Source organism: Sinocyclocheilus grahami, unplaced genomic scaffold, assembly GCF_001515645.1.
Source record: "Sinocyclocheilus grahami isolate Dianchi unplaced genomic scaffold, SAMN03320097.WGS_v1.1 scaffold377.1, whole genome shotgun sequence".
NCBI classification, from domain to species: Eukaryota; Metazoa; Chordata; class Actinopteri; order Cypriniformes; family Cyprinidae; genus Sinocyclocheilus; species Sinocyclocheilus grahami.
Window position 1 is genome coordinate 810,180 of NW_015505556.1, and position 24,242 is coordinate 834,421.

The 24,242-nt window shown below is 38.3% G+C and overlaps 2 protein-coding genes across 2 annotated transcripts; both read left to right on the top strand.

The window, feature by feature from the left end:
• Positions 1 to 901: 901 nt before the first annotated feature.
• Positions 902 to 2,728, top strand: LOC107549605 (NEDD4-binding protein 1-like). The gene is made up of 2 exons (XM_016230753.1): positions 902 to 1,490; positions 2,609 to 2,728. Exons 1-2 carry the CDS (start codon positions 1,182 to 1,184, stop codon positions 2,726 to 2,728), a joined length of 429 nt encoding a protein of 142 aa, XP_016086239.1. The 5' UTR covers positions 902 to 1,181.
• A 1,436-nt stretch (positions 2,729 to 4,164) lies between these two features.
• On the top strand, positions 4,165 to 22,318 carry LOC107549646 (NEDD4-binding protein 1). Its single transcript, XM_016230811.1, has 7 exons — positions 4,165 to 4,731; positions 8,472 to 9,994; positions 14,931 to 15,061; positions 15,146 to 15,242; positions 15,622 to 15,729; positions 20,629 to 20,730; positions 20,858 to 22,318. Exons 1-7 carry the CDS (start codon positions 4,423 to 4,425, stop codon positions 21,162 to 21,164), a joined length of 2,577 nt encoding a protein of 858 aa, XP_016086297.1. The 5' UTR covers positions 4,165 to 4,422; the 3' UTR covers positions 21,165 to 22,318.
• The last annotated feature ends 1,924 nt before the right edge of the window (positions 22,319 to 24,242 follow it).

Genomic DNA, 24,242 nt, shown 5'->3' on the forward strand with positions numbered 1-24,242 from the left:
ATCCATTTAATAATTAGTAAGTTTATATAGAATAGGGGCCCAGAACATTCCTTCCTCTTCTCAAGGCCACAAGGCCATCAGGTCTTTTGAGAGATGAAGAAACTGCAGCTGCAAAACTTGTTATGAGAAGCAAGGAAAAGATGGGAGGCAGAGAGCAGCTAATAAAGCACAGAAGGAACAAATGCTAAAGGAACATTTCATATACTACAGTAAAGAAAAAACTTTTTAATCACATGATTGTGTATAAAAATAAGAAGGCTGATAATGATAAAGAATAATATAAGGGCGCAATTGTGTCAGTTCTCCACTTTAATTATAAAATAATGAATTACTATTTTATCATTTCTTTAGAATATTATGAATAAAATTTAGAATTTAAATAAAAAGAAGAAATTGCCTTTGAATTTGATCAATTAAATCCTCTGCTTCGTTGGTAGTAACCGTTGCGTTGGGGTTTTTAAAAAAAAATGTTTTATCATTTTTCCCATTTGTGAAGTGATGGAAATAATAATAAGAGCCATTATTAATCACCGAGTACCTATAATAATTGAGCATATTAATAATCAGCATATGGCTGCTGAAAATTCAACTTTGCTGAAGTCACAGGAATGAATTCATCACAGGAATGATTTACATTCTAAAATATACTCAAATAAAAAAGAAAAAGTTATTTTAAATAACTAAATAATAATATTTTATAATAATACAGTTTTGTCAAATAAATGAAGCCTTTATGAGCATTAAAAAAAAACATAATTATTACAAACGTCTGACCGGTAGTGTAAATCTGAATTCATCAATTGTACTGTTTCTAAGTATTTGCAGCATCTAATGATCATGCTATCCAGCGTGATTTCACAATACTATTTTTATTTTCACTGTAGTGTGGTACGTTGGCGTAAACAACGGTTGCCCCGTGCAACAGACTCTTATCTGTAATCAAAGCGATGACATCTCAGCAAACGTCGTCGTCTGTTGATGACGCGCGCGGGGTTTTCCGGGTGCGACGGTTTGAGATGTAGGCTAGCAGGCTAACCGAGAGTAACGTCAAAACACAGATACTACAGAAGAGTCAGAGGGCGGGAAGCGAACATGAAGGAGGTAAACGATTCATTTTACAAGGGGTGTTTCTGAAAGTGAAGTCGCCGTGATCTACATAGATTGATATAGCTAAAAATATAATGTCAACAACGCGGCCCCTCCTCGGGATGAAGCGAATCACCGAGGTAACCTGCACAGAGCCGCCGGGAGGCAGGCAGTCCCCGACCGCCAGCAGAACGCAGTCCGAGCCGCTCACCGTAGACGAGTTCACGGTACACGAGGACAAGCAAGCAGAGCTCAGATGCAGCAAACCGAAGGTCGAACAGGTTTTCCAAGTGACATTCACCATTATTGGGCTCTTGGATCACACAGGAGCCCACGGAAGTAAGGCTTCCAGACAGATCTGGCTCCAGCTGAAGGGAAAAAAGGAGGATGTGTCTAAAGCGAAGGTAAATGAAAGTAAATAGTAAAAAAACTAGTTTTATCTTAAACAATGTTGCTGCTTGTTTTTTGACTGTCAGAAGGAACATTGACGAACTTAACGTAACTTAAGTTGCAACGTTATAGCTGGAGGAAGCTGATGTCAGAATGAACTCAGCTGCGTCTGACAGCAGCATGCTTGTCTTTATTTGACATTTAAACAAAGGCCTGTGGTAAGCTGTGACTTACACACGTTTGTCTCTGTCTTTGCAAAAATTATTTGTTCAGCCTTTTATTTAGCCTACTAAGATAATGTTCATTGTCGAACAACTTCAAAATGGACTGATATTTAACATAATCATTTGCAGATCAAATACTGTACTTTTGGAGGTTATTTGTTTGTTTGTTTGTTCTGGTCAAGTCTGTCTTAAAGAAATGGACAACCCGGAGTGGAGTGGAAGCCTGGAGATTACAGAGCGCTTTGAAACTCTGTCACTCTGCTCCACTCACATATGCTGATCCAGACCAGTTTTAAGTCTTTACCTTTCTTTGGTGATACACAAAATATGATGCTTTGGGTCGAGAAGATAAACAGCTATAATTTGGCCAGTTTTTGTCTGATACATAAGGTAATTGATGTTAGGTCTGATACATAAGGTAATTGATGTTAGGTCTGATACATAAGGTAATTGATGTTAGGTCTGATACATAAGGTAATTGATGTTAGGGGGTGTGCCCGATGTGTGAATCCGTATTCAGAAAGGCACGGAAAACAAATAACGTTTGCTCACGGTTGCCTGTTACATTACAGTACTTAAAATTTCACTTACCACATAAACAGAGTTAGGAGAGATGACTGAGGACGATGGCGAATGATTTGCAGATTCTGAGCACCACTGACAAACATCTAATCTTGTAAAATGTTAGTACTGCCACTCCATAGTATAAACAGAGTACATGCGATCGCAAATCTCGAAAGTGAAACTAAAAAGCGATCGTGCATTCAAAAGCAGTTTTAATGCAATGCATAATATGATGCCTCCCTGATGCCTGCAATTTATATACAGTATAATTACCCAATTATAAAACTGCGAGAGAAAGTATTGAAATACATATTTTCCTTCCATGTCGTATTTATTACCTTTAGGGGTTCCGTATTACATGGCGGGGGGGAGGGGGAATCACAATGCCGACTCAACATCGTGATATCCATCAGCCATCGGCGATGGACGATGGCATCGTCTATCAGCCCAACCCTACTTTTTGAATCACATTGGCCAAATCCCAGCTGTGCTGATACTCAGTACAACAGCACAATTGTAAGTGATATTGCTTGGATAACCCATCACAATTCTGCTTTATGTAATTTGGGAATAACTATCACCAAACCACATAGATCCATAATAGCCAATGTAAAAGGATTGTGTTTCGGTGGATTTCATAATGTCTCGGCAGACAGAAACACATTAGTAAGCTTTCACACACATTTATAGATGATCCAACACTGTATATTTTGACATAGATGTTTCCCGTTAAAGTGGTGGTGAAAAAATGTGTTACTGAGACAGCAACAAAAGACGTGGTTTTTCACTGAACGTGTGGCGTCATCGCCTGGTTCTGACATGCCATTGTTTGCAATTCTACACAGATCCAGTAAGGAAATTATAATCATCAGTGCCAGTAAACCTGGAATATCCTTATTGTTAAGCCATAAAACAGAAATCACTCAGTGGATGTGTTTCGCCACCACATGCACTTCCTCTTTGTCAAAATATTTTGAATATTTCTAATACTTTTTCACAGGTATAAATATTATAACCACAAAACTAAAGCGTCAAGGAATTTTCTGTGAAATCACATTGACAGGCGAAAATCTCTTGTCTCCACATCTCAAGTGACTTTTGAATATCTTTTGCCGATTTAATTAAAATAACAGATAGGAGCTGGTATCTGCTTCTCATCCAAACTGTGTCATGAATTTTCTCATGAGTCTTTGACAGAGATCTGATTGCTTAGTCAGGAGAAGACGGGAGGCCCCCAGTGTATTTCACTTTCGGTTTTAGTTACTACTCAGAGTAGTGGCTTTTAACCTGGTGTCATTACTGGTACTGTATATGAGTATTTCTTTTACCGTAACTTGCTCGCTCAGATCAAAGAAATAAAAAGTTGAGCAAAGATGTGGTAGAATGGTCCACCCCAAGGGGTTCCTGTGTTGTTGTTCGTTGCGTTGGGGTTTTTAAAAAAAAATGTTTTATCATTTTTCCCATTTGTGAAGTGATGGAAATAATAATAAGAGCCATTATTAATCACCGAGTACCTATAATAATTGAGCATATTAATAATCAGCATATGGCTGCTGAAAATTCAACTTTGCTGAAGTCACAGGAATGAATTCATCACAGGAATGATTTACATTCTAAAATATACTCAAATAAAAAAGAAAAAGTTATTTTAAATAACTAAATAATAATATTTTATAATAATACAGTTTTGTCAAATAAATGAAGCCTTTATGAGCATTAAAAAAAAAACATAATTATTCCAAACGTCTGACCGGTAGTGTAAATCTGAATTCATCAATTGTACTGTTTCTAAGTATTTGCAGCATCTAATGATCATGCTATCCAGCGTGATTTCACAATACTATTTTTATTTTCACTGTAGTGTGGTACGTTGGCGTAAACAACGGTTGCCCCGTGCAACAGACTCTTATCTGTAATCAAAGCGATGACATCTCAGCAAACGTCGTCGTCTGTTGATGACGCGCGCGGGGTTTTCCGGGTGCGACGGTTTGAGATGTAGGCTAGCAGGCTAACCGAGAGTAACGTCAAAACACAGATACTACAGAAGAGTCAGAGGGCGGGAAGCGAACATGAAGGAGGTAAACGATTCATTTTACAAGGGGTGTTTCTGAAAGTGAAGTCGCCGTGATCTACATAGATTGATATAGCTAAAAATATAATGTCAACAACGCGGCCCCTCCTCGGGATGAAGCGAATCACCGAGGTAACCTGCACAGAGCCGCCGGGAGGCAGGCAGTCCCCGACCGCCAGCAGAACGCAGTCCGAGCCGCTCACCGTAGACGAGTTCACGGTACACGAGGACAAGCAAGCAGAGCTCAGATGCAGCAAACCGAAGGTCGAACAGGTTTTCCAAGTGACATTCACCATTATTGGGCTCTTGGATCACACAGGAGCCCACGGAAGTAAGGCTTCCAGACAGATCTGGCTCCAGCTGAAGGGAAAAAAGGAGGATGTGTCTAAAGCGAAGGTAAATGAAAGTAAATAGTAAAAAAACTAGTTTTATCTTAAACAATGTTGCTGCTTGTTTTTTGACTGTCAGAAGGAACATTGACGAACTTAACGTAACTTAAGTTGCAACGTTATAGCTGGAGGAAGCTGATGTCAGAATGAACTCAGCTGCGTCTGACAGCAGCATGCTTGTCTTTATTTGACATTTAAACAAAGGCCTGTGGTAAGCTGTGACTTACACACGTTTGTCTCTGTCTTTGCAAAAATTATTTGTTCAGTCTTTTATTTAGCCTACTAAGATAATGTTCATTGTCGAACAACTTCAAAATGGACTGATATTTAACATAATCATTTGCAGATCAAATACTGTACTTTTGGAGGTTATTTGTTTGTTTGTTTGTTCTGGTCAAGTCTGTCTTAAAGAAATGGACAACCCGGAGTGGAGTGGAAGCCTGGAGATTACAGAGCGCTTTGAAACTCTGTCACTCTGCTCCACTCACATATGCTGATCCAGACCAGTTTTAAGTCTTTACCTTTCTTTGGTGATACACAAAATATGATGCTTTGGGTCGAGAAGATAAACAGCTATAATTTGGCCAGTTTTTGTCTGATACATAAGGTAATTGATGTTAGGTCTGATACATAAGGTAATTGATGTTAGGGGGTGTGCCCGATGTGTGAATCCGTATTCAGAAAGGCACGGAAAACAAATAACGTTTGCTCACGGTTGCCTGTTACATTACAGTACTTAAAATTTCACTTACCACATAAACAGAGTTAGGAGAGATGACTGAGGACGATGGCGAATGATTTGCAGATTCTGAGCACCACTGACAAACATCTAATCTTGTAAAATGTTAGTACTGCCACTCCATAGTATAAACAGAGTACATGCGATCGCAAATCTCGAAAGTGAAACTAAAAAGCGATCGTGCATTCAAAAGCAGTTTTAATGCAATGCATAATATGATGCCTCCCTGATGCCTGCAATTTATATACAGTATAATTACCCAATTATAAAACTGCGAGAGAAAGTATTGAAATACATATTTTCCTTCCATGTCGTATTTATTACCTTTAGGGGTTCCGTATTACATGGCGGGGGGAGGGGGAATCACAATGCCGACTCAACATCGTGATATCCATCAGCCATCGGCGATGGACGATGGCATCGTCTATCAGCCCAACCCTACTTTTTGAATCACATTGGCCAAATCCCAGCTGTGCTGATACTCAGTACAACAGCACAATTGTAAGTGATATTGCTTGGATAACCCATCACAATTCTGCTTTATGTAATTTGGGAATAACTATCACCAAACCACATAGATCCATAATAGCCAATGTAAAAGGATTGTGTTTCGGTGGATTTCATAATGTCTCGGCAGACAGAAACACATTAGTAAGCTTTCACACACATTTATAGATGATCCAACACTGTATATTTTGACATAGATGTTTCCCGTTAAAGTGGTGGTGAAAAAATGTGTTACTGAGACAGCAACAAAAGACGTGGTTTTTCACTGAACGTGTGGCGTCATCGCCTGGTTCTGACATGCCATTGTTTGCAATTCTACACAGATCCAGTAAGGAAATTATAATCATCAGTGCCAGTAAACCTGGAATATCCTTATTGTTAAGCCATAAAACAGAAATCACTCAGTGGATGTGTTTCGCCACCACATGCACTTCCTCTTTGTCAAAATATTTTGAATATTTCTAATACTTTTTCACAGGTATAAATATTATAACCACAAAACTAAAGCGTCAAGGAATTTTCTGTGAAATCACATTGACAGGCGAAAATCTCTTGTCTCCACATCTCAAGTGACTTTTGAATATCTTTTGCCGATTTAATTAAAATAACAGATAGGAGCTGGTATCTGCTTCTCATCCAAACTGTGTCATGAATTTTCTCATGAGTCTTTGACAGAGATCTGATTGCTTAGTCAGGAGAAGACGGGAGGCCCCCAGTGTATTTCACTTTCGGTTTTAGTTACTACTCAGAGTAGTGGCTTTTAACCTGGTGTCATTACTGGTACTGTATATGAGTATTTCTTTTACCGTAACTTGCTCGCTCAGATCAAAGAAATAAAAAGTTGAGCAAAGATGTGGTAGAATGGTCCACCCCAAGGGGTTCCTGTGTTGTTGTTTCTTTCGAACTAGTAGGCTTACCCACTCACTCAAAGCCACTCAATCATGCCAGTATCATGTCTTTTAAGTTAAAGAAACTCCAGAGAAGCTTTTAAACTTTTTTTTAAACCATATTATAGTTTTTTTTTTTAAATACAGTACTTTTAGGGCTGGACAATTTGGGAAAATAAGGTTATTCTGATAAAAATAGTGATTACTATTTAAAATTTTATATATATATATAATTATTAAAATAAATAAAACTACTTATCAATATGCTATTAATGATACTTAAAGGGGTCATATAATGCGATCAAAAAGTAAATTTTTCCTTTCTCTTTGGAGTGTTACAAGCTCTTGGTGCATAAAGAAGATCTGTAAAGTTGCAAAGACTAAAGTCTCAAATCCAAAGAGATATTCTTTATAAAAGTTAAGAGTCAACCACTCCTACCTAAAACGGCTCGTTCTAGCCCGCCCCCACATATCTATGTCACGATGTGGGAAGATTTGCATAAAGCCGCCCAAATGTTCACGCAAAGAAGGAAGGCGTAACTTTTATACTCGCTGTAGTATTGTTGCTGCCGCCATGTCGAGACGCTGTGTGTTTCGTTGTGAAAGCGAAACTACTTTGTTTAGCCTTCCAAAAGAGGACGATATCTGCTTCGTCATGCCTAGAGCTGATCCGTGCTGGTCGCTGAGGGAATACATCAACTTCGCGCTGTGGATCGCCGGATCGGCTTTCACCGTGAACTAAGTGGAGTCCAGCCCGGGGTCGTCACATGTGGTTGCCGCAAACCCGGCCGCCATGCCGTTCTCAAGCCCACCGGCCGCCGCTCACTCTAGCCCGCCGTGTATGACGCTGTTTCGTTGTGAAAGCGAAACTACTTTGTTTGGCCTTCCAAAAGAGGACACAACTAGAAATCAGTGGTTAAGTTGTATTTACAACACTGTTCCAGAACAGTTAAACTAAAATATTCCAATATGTCCAGCGCATTTTATGGAGAACTGTTTCCTGATCCTGGAAGAGTAGACTACAATGCCTGTAAAGACTGTCACTCAATGACTGTAAGTACTTTTTTTATATTTAAAGAATTTGCCACTGACGATTCAAACGTGAGTTTTGAGCAGTGTAGAGTAGACATTTTTTCAGGATAAACACATTTCATTACACCAAATACACAAAATAATGTTCTTTTTAGCAGCATCATATGACCCCTTTAAGAAAGAATATAATACTTGTATAATATTGATATAATACTTTCGCTTATACTCAGTTTTGGAACATTGCGTAATGTAAAACATAGTAGCTCTGTGTGTCTACATTTGGGTGCGGCATCATGCTTGCTTACTTAGGTATGTATTCATTTCACACTTTCATTGATATGATAATGGGCATGTAGAATCTCCCTAGAAAGATGATGTAGCTCTTGGTCATTTGGTCCCTCAAGGCAAATCATATGTGCATTCTACTTTAAAATAATGAAACCAGTTTGACTTGTTTTTCTTCTGAGAATAATTATTCTAGAGTGGTATGCTTGTGTTGTCATGTTTTCCTGCTCCTTCTAGAAGTGAAAATCTTTCGCAATGTATGTATTGTAATCCAGTCCTGCTGTGATTGTTTTGCAGGAGTATGTGAAAGGCCTGTGTGACCCAGAGCTTCAGAAGGAGGAATGGTACCCGGTGGACATGCACTGCATTTTTGCTGGTGCTCGTGGACTCTTTTTAGACCGGCTGCTTAGAGACACAAGTGCAGAGGTCCAAGTACTGGAGCCGGGTCGTCTGAGGTTGAGCGGGTGCGCGGAGGCCGTCGTTATGGCTCAAAGTCGTGTTCAACAGTTTGTCGCTCTCTTTCAGGAGAAGCGAAGCTTGCCAGCTGATAGAGAGCCCTTGGTTAAGCGCACCTTTAAGAATTTTGTGGAGGACCGGGCTGATAAATATGCCATGGAGCTGCTTTTGCTCCCCAGTGCCCTCAAAGAGGAACTTTTGGGCTTGGCCCAAAGCCCCACACAGCCTATAGCTATCATAGACCTTGAGCAGGACCGCTCCCAGACTAGTACACCCGTAACAGACCTCTCCAACCGTATCCTGGACACCACTTTTGAGGATAAAACCGCAGCTCCTGCGACCACTCCTGATGTTATGCCCGGTCTAAACGGTCGGCCTTGCAACAAGCGTCGGTCCTCTGAAAGCGAGCAGAGGGACACTAAGAGGCAATACTCATTAGAGAGGAGAGAAGAGGAGCAGTTGGAAGAGCGACAGCGAGAGCCAAGCCAAACTTGGACAGTTACATCTGCGAAAGGGACACTAGCAGCTAGTGAATCGATAAATGAAAGTGAGGCAGTGAGTCCTGAGACTAACTTGCGCTGTCTTGTTAACTTCTTCCGAACCATGGGCTACCAGCAGGAGGTGGTGGAGCAGGTGGTGCGTGAGACGGGGCAGACAGAGGACACGTTTTTACTTCTGGAACAAATTGTTGAAGAGACTCAGAAGAGCCAGGGAGCACAGCGCACTTCTCGCACGCCCGACCCATCCCCCTGTGCAAACACCTCGTCCACCTCTACCTGCGTCAGGCTCAAAGAGAAGGAACGGGCACAGATGAGAGCTCTCGCAGAGATCAAGTGCAAAGAAAACATTAGACCTCCTAGCACTAACGGCATAGGTCAGAAGAACCAGACAAGCAGTGTGCCACTAGCTTCTACCACTCTTAAAAGAAACAATGGTGCACAGAATGATGTGTGTGAAGTGATCATCATTGATGACGATGATAACGACTTCACAGAGATAGAGAGGAAGCCCCGAATGGCTGCACTTGATTTGAAGTCAGAGTCCCGGTTTGACTACTTGCCCCGTGGTAGCTCTCACACAATGGTTCCAGTGCGGATGGAGAGTGTGACCAATCTCCGCAGCTCCTCTCAAGGCCCTCCTCTCCGGAGCACCGACACACGACCAGGATGCTCTTACCAGACGCTCCCTGGAAGGGCACCTTTACCTCGCTCTGAGGCACATAGCACCTCTAAACCAGCACCCCTCACCGGCATTTCTCGTTTCCAGCAGTCCCTGAGAACCCCCTACCGACTAGTCCTACAAAATGAACCGGGCTGCCCTGATCTGCGCCACATCATCATCGATGGGAGTAATGTGGCAATGGCGTAAGTCTCCATCAGATTGTATAATTTTGGGGGGCAGTGACAGTTCATGAACGTCAAAATTTTTAAAAACCGTAACAGCAAATTCGGTGTGCATTTAAAGCTGGAATAAACTGCAAAACTTTTGCCCAGATTTTTGTTCCAATTTGTAGCGTAGATGAGTTGATGTTAGTCGCTGAAAGTCACAGGCAGTCTGCAGATTTTGAGCAGTTGGAGTTTATCAATTTATAAATTTATAAATATAAATATAAATTTCCTCGATAAACGATAAATGTTCGATATATTGTTTATGCGGCAAAGGTGGAACGAAAGAGCGCTAGTCGTTTGAAGCGTGCCACTCGGAGCGTTTATCCGCTCGGATCAAAGTTCAAACAGGCGCAGCGCGAGCTTCACTAGAGCAGATGCGTTCACACGCTGATGAGTCTCACTCACGTCACACTAAACAGCGCTGTGAGATCCAGTGTGAAGCGCTTGAGTTCAGCGAGGAACACAAATAACTGTTTACAGCCAGATGATACAGCACTGACAAACAGCAGAAACACCGTGCACAACAATACAGTCAGAAGACTTTTTAATCTCCAAATCGCCATAATTTACCATGGATTTACTGTAGTAGCACTAACTGCACCATGGTATTGTGTCAGAAATGTGGGTATTCGTGTCGAATTTTATTATTATTAATGTAGACATGTATTAAATGTATTGAAGGAGGAGTAATGGAATATAATTACAGTATTTTTTTTGTGATTAAGCTATAGCGTTTATGCATTTATAAATGTATTTAGGCTACTGTTTTTAAAAAATACAAGCTACAAGCCATATTACATTTTTACCATGGTATTGAGGTGCTATATTTGTGGTTTTAACTGTGATTATCATGATCTAAATGTATGCTACTATGGAAGACCAATGGTTAAAAAAACACCTCAAACAGTCAGAATAATTAAATTTCACCATATAAAAATGAGATTGCTACAATTTTTACAGATATTACTGATTTTGATAATAAACATAAATCTACGTCTGCATCCTAACTCAAGCTACTATCAAATGTGTATTTCTAAGAGACATTAAAATATTATATGCCTATTATTAATATTATCAGGCAACACAAAGGCAGCTTGTTTCTTGATTTGAAACAATATTACTCATTACTAGAACATGCAGAACTAAGAAATTATTTGTTTCTGTTAAGATATTTATTTTAAGTAAAAATGACTGGAAAAGTATAAAATTCTAATTCAAAAACAAAGTGTTTGTCATGTTCTGACCATAAAGAATAGTTTAAAACCACAATTAACCATCTGGTTTTTACAACTTTCACATTGGAGCAAAAATCTGCCTTTTAAACTTGAAAGAAATAAAAATGTTACATTTATCATGATAATTATCAATATCGATTGATATGAAAATAAATATCGGGATAATTTTTTGGCCATATTGCCCAGCCCTAGTTGGAGTTGACAGATTTCACAGCAAATTGCATAGTGTATAGTGTGACTTTTTTGAGCTTTAGACTATGATTCCATCCAGTTTGCGAATACCAGATGTTTAATATTTTAGTTTGCTGTGTTCAGAACAATTTGAGGGTCATTGCTGAAAGTAGTTAGTGTAGTAGTGTGTGGTCCTCAACCATTTAGTTCATGATGCCCCAATTTTTCTTGGTAAACATATCCAAAGTCAGCAAGTGTATGATGCCTGGTGTTTTAAAATCTATTCAGATTTTAGTTGTGTAGTGTATTCCATCCTTTACTCATCCTCATTATTTTTGGTGATTTTATTTATTTGACATTAGCTTGCAATAACCATTTACACAAAAAACTAATTTTAATATTTCAAAAGTATCCCCACTCTGTCAGTTCCAAACTGTAATGGCAGCTTTGTCGATGAATAATCAGTATTTCTTTTTTTAGTTCTTTTTAGGGATGCACGATATATCGGCCACCATATCGGTATCGGCCCATATCGGCTCATTTTTTCTGTTATCGGTATCGGCCTGATAAGAAAATTTGGCCGATATCTTAAAGCCGATAAATAATGCATTATTTCCTTCTTGTTGTGTAAAATAAAAGTATGAGTACAACTCATTTGCTCTCATTCAATTTTATTATATATATTGGCATTTATAATGGGCATCAGCCACCCAGCTTTCTAGATTCCAGCCATTGAAAAGTTTTAGTTTAGTTGCTTGACAGCACAAGTTACTGTAAAACTCCCAAAGTTACAAAAAGGACCATAAATGTAGCCTATTGAACATCATTTGAAAGCGCACAAGTTTTGTGTGAAGAGCAGACTGAACTTTCTGTCAGTATCAACAACATTTTGGCCCGTTCCTCACACAGTCTATCATATAGGTTGAAGACTTGAAGGGGGCTTGACAGATCCTTGTCACTGCCACCTTCATTGTTTGAACATTTTGAACATTCTTCAAAATTTCTCTTTTGTGTTGCTTGGGAGAAGGAAAATCATGATGATCAGCAAATGATCTATCTATGCAATTCAGTATTTGGAGTTCAGCATTTGAATATTGCTTGTACTATGAAACCATTGTAAAGGACAGGTGTGATTGATGCTTTTTTTGGAGACAGTTTGAGGGAGTGAGAAAATGTTGGTGGTGTTGAGTGTGTAAGTGCCCATAAAGGTTAAAGTAAGTCACTTCCAGTAAGCTCTGTGTGTGTATATGAACTCTAGTATGCAAGTGTTTGTGTTTGAAAACCTAAAACCAAGTGCAACCCCCTTTTTCCTTTCTTCATAACAGTATCTGTCTTTCTCACCCACACATAAAAGGCAACCTCTTTTGTGGGTCTCTCCCCTTGTCAGCCCCCTATTTTGCCCTTTTAAATGGCTTACCGGAGGTGACTGCACTTCTTAGAAGTACTAGTATGGAAACTGAGGTGTTATACAGGGTTGAAAATAATATCTTTTTAGACCCTACTAGTGAAGTCTAATTGAGGAGAAAAAGGTATATCGTGGGATAAGGTGTCAGGTGGGATTTTTTTATACCATAAGACCTTTACCTCAACAAAATACGTGGGCATATACTAGAAAGATCTGAAACATAGTGTATTCTTGAGTTTTTAAGAATGCTTCCACTCAAATAATAGCAAGAGACTAAAGGGGTATGTGTAATGCGAAGGTTGTCATTAGCTACTCAAGAAAACAAAGTCATTTGGAAAGTTAAGGACTGTTGCAGAATGCTCATACCTCAACTAATTATACTATATTATCCATGCAGAGCACTGAACAGTCAGTCTATCACATGTTCAGCCAGTCTTGAAGGCAACAGCTCACACAGGGTTTCTCATGGCTGATTTGTATGCTTGCATGATATTTGAGATCTGAATCCTCAGGTGAAATCTTGTAGCCATAGCAACCCAAATATGTAGTTACCAAGAACCGCTGCCACAGCAGATAGGAAGGATGTCAATATCTTGCAGTTGAAGATGAAAGTCAATGTGAAGGAGAGGTCAAAGGTCATGGACTGAAACTGGTGCAGCGTATGTACAGTTCCTGATCCTGCTGTAATGATGTTGCTTTGGCCTGGCACGTATCCAGGATGTTGTTACACTTTCATTTCTCATTTCAATTTTCTCAGGTAGTATTGTTTTGAAAAGAAAGGTTCCTCACACCGATTTACTCCACGCACTTGTGCTACTTCTGACAACAGGACAAATGGATTTGATCATTTACATTGGAGCATCCAATGTTGCACACAGTGCAATGACGATTGTGCCCAGTGTAGTCACATGGTCAGTCTGTACTGACAGTCTACAGTCATTTCGGACAAAGGACTACCTTTACAGCTCAGTTCTTGAAGTCTCTTACCTGTCCTGTCAGTGCAAGATAATCAGGTCAGAGTCGACAGTCATTGGATAAGATCTTCATATGGACGAGTTAAGAGGTGAACCACATGGGTTTTTTATTTGGTGTTTTTTGTCAGAAATACAAGGGAGAAATTAAAGTTTTTTTTTGCATATTTAGCAATTTACATTTCCAGACTGGGAAAGTTATCTGACTTTTTACGTCAGCGGTCGTTGATTTAGTAACACTTCCTTTTTAAAATAACTTTCTCTCTTAGAGGGAACTTCCCCGTGACCCCTCTGTGGTTCAGTTTGTGTGTGTGTGTGGGGGGGGGGGGGGGGGGTGTTGACGGCTGCACATATGTATGCGTGTGTCATTTTGTCTAAGCGTTCTGAATGGATGGAGATGTGCATCTATTTTTGCACCCTTTTGCGTCAGTTGTGTCTAATCGAGATTTGGCGAGGTAGATTGCTAACCACTGTTCTCAAATGCATTTACATATGTACTTATCTCTCTATCAGTGGTATCAGATGCATTGTGAAATTGAATGCAGAGCTGTTTCCTGATCAAGCAAATTGATATTCAGTAGGGAACTTTTGTCTTTAGTTATTTAATCAGCCCTCTAGGTGAATTTAGTATGTTTGAATGTGAATGTATTACACCGCTTATACCTTTTACTGCATAAGGGAATATATTGTATACTGCCTAGTATTTAAAGATTGTGAAAACAGAATGCATTGATAAATGCTTAAAAAACAGCAGTTACACTGTTTCCAAATTTACTACATTTTAAACTGGCATCCATTTATCATCTTAGTAATGTAGAATTTGTATTCCAATTCTGTCAAATATGAGTCTAGAATGAGATTAAAAACAACTAGTGGTTTATTTGTGGCTGCACATCCATAAGTGGAAAGTCAAGTGGAAACATTGTGTTGCATTGTGGGCTACAGTATCCCCCACTCAGTGCACTACACGTTGACAAAAGCAGTGGGTCCTCCAAACCTTTCTTGTGCACAGAAAATGGTCATACAGTGCACAATGTATGTCTAGATACTGCCAAAATTGTATAAGTATTTTGATAGTATGCTGTTCCAAACTGGTTATGACCTTTGACCTCCCTATTTGCTCTCACTAGGCATGGACTCCATCGAATCTTTTCTTGTCGTGGGATCGCCATCGCTGTAGAGGCCTTCTGGCGCAGAGGCCACAGAGAAATCACTGTCTTTGTTCCTCAGTGGAGACAGAAAAAGGACCCCAACATCACTGGTAGGAGATCAAGTTACCTTCTGTCGTTAGATCAGCAATATAGATTTGGAGTCAAAATTAGATATATTACATATATTGTTACAGAACAACACTTTCTGAATCAGCTGGAAAACCTGCGACTCCTATCTTTCACCCCGTCTAGAGAAGTGTGTGGACAGAGAATTTCCTCCCATGATGACAGGTACAAGATCCAGCTGCTAAAATTATCATCTAGAATTTTTTCTGTCTGTTCCTCAGCACATTACTAGACAAAATTGTATTTAGCTTGTGGCTTAGATTCATTTGTGTATTGATTTTCAATAATGTTTCTGGAAATCTCACAAATGTATGTAAAATGTGTATAAAAGATGTCTACACACAAAATAGAGATGGGACACCGAAAAGTGCCATGTCCCATGCACACATCAGTTTACAAAAAATTAATTTAATGTAAATCGGCACAGACACAGCAAGTGGGTAGAATTGGAAAATCTGAGAACGTTGAGGATGAAATCTGCACAGTGTTTTGTACATGCCCTAGGTTTTTGTGTGCCCTGCTTGATCTATGACCTTCTTCACAGGTTCCTGCTTCATCTGGCTGAGAAGACAGGAGGGGTCATTGTCACCAATGACAACCTGAGGGACTTTGTGAACCAGTCAGAAGCGTGGAGAAGGATTATTCAGGAGAGGTAAGAAGAACAAGATGTCCAGAAGACCAGCAATAATTTTTTTCTAATGTTAATAACACACTACCATTCCAAAGATTGGGGTCAGTAAGAAAGAAATTATTACTTTTATTTAGCAGGGACATATTAAACTGATCTAAACTGACAGTGAAGACATTTAAAAAAAAAAACATTTACAAAAGTATATACTGTATATACTACATTACCAGTCAAAAGTTTTTGAACAGTAAGATTTTTATGTTTTTTTTTTTTATTTATTCTCTTCTACTCCCCAAGCAGAATACATTTATTTAATCCAAAATACAGCAAAAACAGGAATATTGTGAAATATTTTTACTATTTAAAATAACTGCTTTCTATTTGAATATATTTAAAAATGTAATTTACAGGGCTTAATGTTCTCTGGCACCATGCTGGATCTCTGTGCAGCGTTTGGCGGAGTAAAAAATAGTAATAGAAATAGAGTTCGCCTACTAATGGTATGAGAGGAGCACAGCTTTCACTCTCAACCAAACTAACATTACTAGCCAATCAGAAAGTTTTGCTCTTATAAACACGAGACGCGCATAATAGTATCCAATTGCGGAGTCGCAGCCCTGATGAATCGCGACAAAAAGCTGCGAGGCGCAATGGTCAAAGATGTACATCTAGCGCATATATACATAGAATAACTAATTAAAAAGCAGCGGAGCTTTGTAAACAGATGAGTAATCATGTCATCTCCATAAAACTATATGATTGCCAGAACAAATTTACCGGGATTTTTGAAAAGGTCCTGTTCACACATGATCTATTAATTTACCAGTACTGTATGTGTGAAAGGGGCTAAACTCTTCCTCTGCATATGCCATGAATTTGAATTGCTTAACATTCATCTGGAAAAGCAGTGTGCATTATCTCACTAGATTTGTAACGTAAATCATTTATAAAACTTTGCCAATACAGGAGAATACATCAACCTGTGTCTAAATATGCCATGTATTGTACATCGCGATTTCAAAATAAAAGTTTCTGCATGTGGCCAAATATTAAAATTAAATGGATTTAAAGAGGTCATACTGTGATGATGCCCTGTCAGGCCGGAGCGATGATTCAAAAACATGAAAACCCATTATAAACAAGGCATTCGTTGCATCCAGTGGGGACATAATTATGGATTATAATGACTTGTACTGTCTTTTTATGCATTGCGTTGCATCGCGCCGCGTAAACATAAAACCATGTCTGCATTTGTGATCGGAGAAATGACAAACAACAAGCCCTACTCTACACTGCCCAAAAAACTCGCTTTAAATACATAAAATATAAAAACTCTTTAAATATAAAAAACGTACTTACAGTCTTTGAGTCAGAACAGCCGGCATTGCAGTCTACTCTCCCAGGATCAGGAAACGGTCCTCCATAAAATGTGCTGCACACATCTGAATATTTGGGTTGAACTGTTCTGGAACAGTGTTGTAAATACAACTTAACCACTGATTTCTAGTCGTGTCCTCTTTTGGAAGGCCAAACAAAGTAGTTTTGCTTTCACAACGAAACACAGCGCCTTCACGACATGGCGGCGACAACAACGATACTACAGCGAAAATAAACGTTACGCCTTCTTTCTTTGCGTAAACATTTGGGTGGCGTTATGCAAATCTTCTCACATAGTGATGTAGATATGTGGGGGCGTGTTAGAACGAACCATTTTAGGTAGGTGTGGCTGACTCTTAACTTTTATAAAGAATATCTCTTTGGATTTGAGACTTTAGTCTTATTTAAAATAACTGCTTTCTATTTGAATATATTTAAAAATGTAATTTACAGGGCTTAATGTTCTCTGGCACCATGCTGGATCTCTGTGCAGCGTTTGGCGGAGTAAAAAATAGTAATAGAAATAGAGTTCGCCTACTAATGGTATGAGAGGAGCACAGCTTTCACTCTCAACCAAACTAACATTACTAGCCAATCAGAAAGTTTTGCTCTTATAAACACGAGACGCGCATAATAGTATCCAATTGCGGAGTCGCAGCCCTGATGAATCGCGACAAAAAGCTGCGAGGCGCAATGGTCAAAGATGTACATCTAGCGCATATATACATAGAATAACTAATTAAAAAGCAGCGGAGCTTTGTAAACAGATGAGTAATCATGTCATCTCCATAAAACTATATGATTGCCAGAACAAATTTACCGGGATTTTTGAAAAGGTCCTGTTCACACATGATCTATTAATTTACCAGTACTGTATGTGTGAAAGGGGCTAAACTCTTCCTCTGCATATGCCATGAATTTGAATTGCTTAACATTCATCTGGAAAAGCAGTGTGCATTATCTCACTAGATTTGTAACGTAAATCATTTATAAAACTTTGCCAATACAGGAGAATACATCAACCTGTGTCTAAATATGCCATGTATTGTACATCGCGATTTCAAAATAAAAGTTTCTGCATGTGGCCAAATATTAAAATTAAATGGATTTAAAGAGGTCATACTGTGATGATGCCCTGTCAGGCCGGAGCGATGATTCAAAAACATGAAAACCCATTATAAACAAGGCATTCGTTGCATCCAGTGGGGACATAATTATGGATTATAATGACTTGTACTGTCTTTTTATGCATTGCGTTGCATCGCGCCGCGTAAACATAAAACCATGTCTGCATTTGTGATCGGAGAAATGACAAACAACAAGCCCTACTCTACACTGCCCAAAAAACTCGCTTTAAATACATAAAATATAAAAACTCTTTAAATATAAAAAACGTACTTACAGTCTTTGAGTCAGAACAGCCGGCATTGCAGTCTACTCTCCCAGGATCAGGAAACGGTCCTCCATAAAATGTGCTGCACACATCTGAATATTTGGGTTGAACTGTTCTGGAACAGTGTTGTAAATACAACTTAACCACTGATTTCTAGTCGTGTCCTCTTTTGGAAGGCCAAACAAAGTAGTTTTGCTTTCACAACGAAACACAGCGCCTTCACGACATGGCGGCGACAACAACGATACTACAGCGAAAATAAACGTTACGCCTTCTTTCTTTGCGTAAACATTTGGGTGGCGTTATGCAAATCTTCTCACATAGTGATGTAGATATGTGGGGGCGTGTTAGAACGAACCATTTTAGGTAGGTGTGGCTGACTCTTAACTTTTATAAAGAATATCTCTTTGGATTTGAGACTTTAGTCTTTGCAACTTTACAGATCTTCTTTATGTACCAAGAGCTTGTAACACTCTGAAGAGAAAGGAAAAATTTTAATCACATCATATGACCCCTTTAAGGTTATGTTCATATTATGTATAGGCATATTGCATTATGTATTTTAACAGTGTTGTTCAATACAATCATGTAATTTCTTGGTTTTGATATTTTATTTGAGCCAATTATTATTGCCTCATCGTTAGTTTATATATAAATAGTCATACTAAAGCCTGGTTTTCACTTAGGTCTGTTTGTTACTAAAAAAATCAGTTTACTATAAATAATCAGTAGATTACTTGATTACCAAAATAACCATTAGTTACAGCCCTAGATTAGTTAAAATATTTCTAAATACAACTGCATTGTTTTACTTTTTGTAATTAAAAGACAAATATTTTTATTGAACATTTTTTTAAATAGTATTAAAATATTGCCACGTTTTAGTGAACCAAGTATCTGTATTTTGTCTCATCTCGTAAGCTGAGTGTATTGTCACACCCCTAGTGTCGATAAGCGGTGATATAGCTCATAATTTTCCATCATTACTCAAGTCTTCATTGTCACATTATCCATTAGAAATCATTCTAATATGCTTATTTCCTGTTCAAGAAAAAAAAAATCTGGATTCTTTGATGAATAAAAAAATCCAAAGATCCACAAATCAGAATATTACATTGGTTTCTGAAGGATCACAGCTTTGAAATCACAGGAATAAATGACATAATCAAATAGAAAACAGTTATTTATATAGTATAGTGTAGTATATATAGTATTTCAGATAAATGCTGGCTGTTCTTTTGAATGTTCTTAGAATGCACAGTTTCTAATAATAGAATGATTTCTGAAGGATCATGTGGCGTACAAGGCTGGAGTAATGATGTTGAAAATTCACTGGTATAACTTACATTTTAAAATGTATTAAAATATAAAACAGTTCTTTTAAACTATAATAATATTTTACAATTTTGAGGTTTTAATTGTTCATTGATCAAGTAAATGCAGCCTTTGGAGCGCAAGAGAATTGTTTCTAAAACAATAATAAAAAAATCTTACTGACACCATTACATGCTACCCCAGCACCGCAAAGTTTCTGTGATCAAAGCTAAATTTTCAGCATCATTACTCAAGTCTTCATTGTCACATTATCCATTAGAAATCATTCTAATATGCTTATTTCCTGTTCAAGAAAAAAAAAATCAGGATTCTTTGATGAATAAAAAAATCCAAAGATCCACAAATCAGAATATTACATTGGTTTCTGAAGGATCACAGCTTTGAAATCACAGGAATAAATGACATAATCAAATAGAAAACAGTTATTTATATAGTATAGTGTAGTATATATAGTATTTCAGATAAATGCTGGCTGTTCTTTTGAATGTTCTTAGAATGCACAGTTTCTAATAATAGAATGATTTCTGAAGGATCATGTGGCGTACAAGGCTGGAGTAATGATGTTGAAAATTCACTGGTATAACTTACATTTTAAAATGTATTAAAATATAAAACAGTTCTTTTAAACTATAATAATATTTTACAATTTTGAGGTTTTAATTGTTCATTGATCAAGTAAATGCAGCCTTTGGAGCGCAAGAGAATTGTTTCTAAAACAATAATAAAAAAATCTTACTGACACCAAATATTTAAACGGTAGTGTTTTGTGCTCAGTTAACATTTGTTCAGACTTAGAGCTCATTGTAGGGATTTTTCAGACTCTTACAGTTCACCTTTGTAGAAGATCACTTTATGATCCCAGATGACCCACTTGGAAAGAATGGACCTCACCTAGACGAGTTTCTATTGAATGACCGTCGGTGAGTTCCAAATTACACATTTTTGCTTAAAATAATACCCAGCAGTGGGTATCACACATTCCTAGCCTCATCTGTTACTCTAAGCAGAAGAAAGCTATCCCCTCATGACTTTTCTGTCCTCTCACAGAGGTAGTCCCATAATGGCCCCACCGAGAACAGACATTCGGGCAACCCCGTCAGTATATGCCTCGGCAGTGCAGTCCACAGCACATCCCTCTTCCCCTTCCCACTGGCCACACTCCGGACCTCCAGACTGGCACCTTCCTCGACCATCCCCTTCTCCACCTCCACAGCGGTCGCCCTCAGAAACCACAGAGCTCAAAAGGAAGTTGTACGACATCTTTCCTGACCAAAAACAACGTATCGACCGTATCCTCAGCGACAACCCATATATGAGGGACCTGAATGCTCTGTCTGGCCTTTTGCTGGGCTGACACACTTTTACACCCAAAACTGCAGTTTCCACCCTCTTGTGCATGGAGGTCACAGGACTTTTTGTATTATTAAAGAATACCATGATTGAAAAGTGCTGCTACAAGCTTTTGTTTGTTCAAGGGACTTTGTTCAAGCATTTATTTGTTCCGTCAGCTAATTTACATTGTGATATCCGGGGCCCTCCGATTGACTGCAAGCACAAAAAGTTATAAGTTATCAATTGTTTAAGCGCTTTAAATATATGAGAATGTACAGTCCAAATGGCATATAATTGATGTAAATATTTGTGATGAATAATCTTCCTTTGCTGTAAGTTATCCATTCAGAAATCTTTATTCTTAAAAGTGTTCCAGCTACAGAGTTGTTCTGAACTGGCTTTGCTTTAATTACTGCTGATGGACAATTTTGATTTGCAGTTTTTCAATAATTTCTGTTTTTGTAAATATTGACATTATTGAGCCAAATGAGTACTAGTTTCCAGTCACTCAAAGTGCCCAACTGAAGTGCCCTATTATCTGTTTTCAGGATAAAATTGCTCATTTCCTGTTCACTAATTTTAGTTCCCGTTAACTTTGGTGATGGTGACAAAATGGTGTGCTGTTTCAAGGAATCCCTGGAGACCCCCGTATCACCCAAGAGACTGTGTGAAACCGTTAGATGATTAAAAAAAAGTTTCCAGATTACTCAGTGAGCTGGCACGTCCCTTCTTCTGCCCTGTTGTGCAAGTCACCATCTTTTAATAGCAAACAGGAAACGAGAGCCGTCATTGATGTAAACCTTTGTCCCAGTTACGACCATCAGAGGGTGCTGTGGGATTGCTAGCGCTTACCAACCTCATTGTGTTAAGGAAGACATGAACAAAATGCAATGCATAGGTGAAATTCATTGTTTTCTGTTAGAGCATCTTATTCCCACTAAAGTGAATTTTCACTGTTATTGTTACTGCATCAGCCTTTCCCGGTCTCTGAAATATGTGTAGCGTTGGATATTGTGAGTGAATTGGAATTCAATTTTGGGAATAAAAATGCATAGGCGTTAAACCCACGGAAGCATCACAGACTCGGCAGGCACTGTGGGTATCTCACAGTATGGCTGCTGAAAACCTTTTTCTTTTTCTGGAAGGCAGTTTTAATAAAGGCCAATTATGTGTTTATCAGGACTTCTGTGGTCTGTGCTTGTTTTTTGGTCTCATTTTGACACATCAAAGAAAGTTAGAATGAACCATGGTTTCTGCAGGTCACAAAATTTCTTCACTTAATTTGACTTTTCACAAATTAAGACCTAAAAAGGTCTTAAATCAGAGCAGAAAGTCTTAAATTTATAGTCATGGCATTAAGGGGAGACACTGCAGGCAAAAACAAAACAAAAATTTTCATGCACATGTCAAGTTTGAGATTTTGGGCTTTTTGGTTTTTCATAAAGTCTTTTTCAGACTAGTGGAAAGAAAACATCCGAAAGACACTACGTGTTTCTTTTATAGCACTTTTATCTATTTGTGTCAATAGATTTCGATTAAAATACAAAACATTTTTAAAGGCCGTTTTCTCAAAATGAGTTTTTTTCTCCTACTCTGAGCCATAAATCTCCACTCGAGTAGCACTTACACACACCAAACTTTACATTGTTATTTCTGTTTGGATAAATCCATCAAGATTTTATGACAGCCACCATTATGTTTATATATAAAAAAACAAAATGAAGTAGAAATATTATGTAATTGTAACTTTATTATTTTAAAAACTTCATTGTGTAATTTTAACAAATCAGTCAATTTTTTTTTTTTTTTTTTGAGAAAATTTGGCGTGTACTGTACCTATGTTTAAGACATTATGCATATGGCATGAGCTCTCACTGTTTAAGAGCAGTGAGTTTTTTTACTTTTAATATGTTCCCTTTGTCCATTTGGTCTCTTTTTATCTGTATCTATTTAAATGGTATGTTTGTAATCAGGTTTAAGCATACAAATATTAGTCACTGTTTAGTCATGTCATGAGTGAAAAAGTGTTTGCGAAGAAAATAAGGGCTCGGCTGGGGAAGCCTTGGTAGCGCTCCCCAGATCTAAATAGTTCTGTTTCCCATCTGTTCCCAATCTGTCCCTTTTTCTGTCGAGCACAGCAAGAAAAATCTTTCTTTGTTCGGTCATGGGCAGGCGGTTCAAATGCTATCAACATTCCAGAAAAGCTCAGCATTCTCAGGAACAGGATTTTTCCTCCCCAGTTACTTGCTTCCCTAAACCTCCTGAAATTTCTACCATCTCCTTCTTTTTCTCACCCTTTAGTTGGATGGCATGCTTACATAACTTGTCAAAGTAATCCCTACCGGCCCTCCCCCACTGTCCTGTACCCACTGGTTTAAGCTCAACCAGCAACGATGGGACGGGAGCACTAATATCTGCTGGGATTATCAGTGAGGAAGCCATATAGCCTTTCATCTTTAACCGTAAGCATGCCAGCATAAGGATCTTACACATTGCACATAAAGGAAGCAAGACTGACTGAACAGAAGATCAGAAGAGATCAGCAAAGCATTCATAAGTCGCACAAGTATGCATGGAAACATTTGGTTCTGATAGACTTCATTGAATGGAGGCATTGTTAGCACAGATTATCATTAGCAGAGAGGCTGCAGTGATTTGGAGAATGTGGATAATGTTAGTTCCAGAGGAAAACATCATAGTCTAGATAGTTTGTGGTCATGGACTGTATCCAATTAAATTAAATTATATTTGCAAATAGAAAGTGCACAACATCAAATGTTGCCTGAGCGTTGAGGCCAGTTTCATCTTCAGTAGGCTGTACATACTTTTATTTTACTCAATAGGAGCCAAAATATCTCAGCATCTGCATCGTCTAGAATAGGGTTTGAATAATGTTTTATTTAAGAAAAATTATAGTTTATAAAATGTAAGAAATATTAAATATTTCAATAATATATCATTTAAAAAGGTATCATTTAGAAAAATTAGCTTTCTAATGCTGGTGTCTTGTATAAAACGTTGACAGGGTATCTGTGGGTTAAAAAAAAAGATACAGTACAAAGTGAACTTAAAAGTAAATATTTTCCATACAGTTTTATCA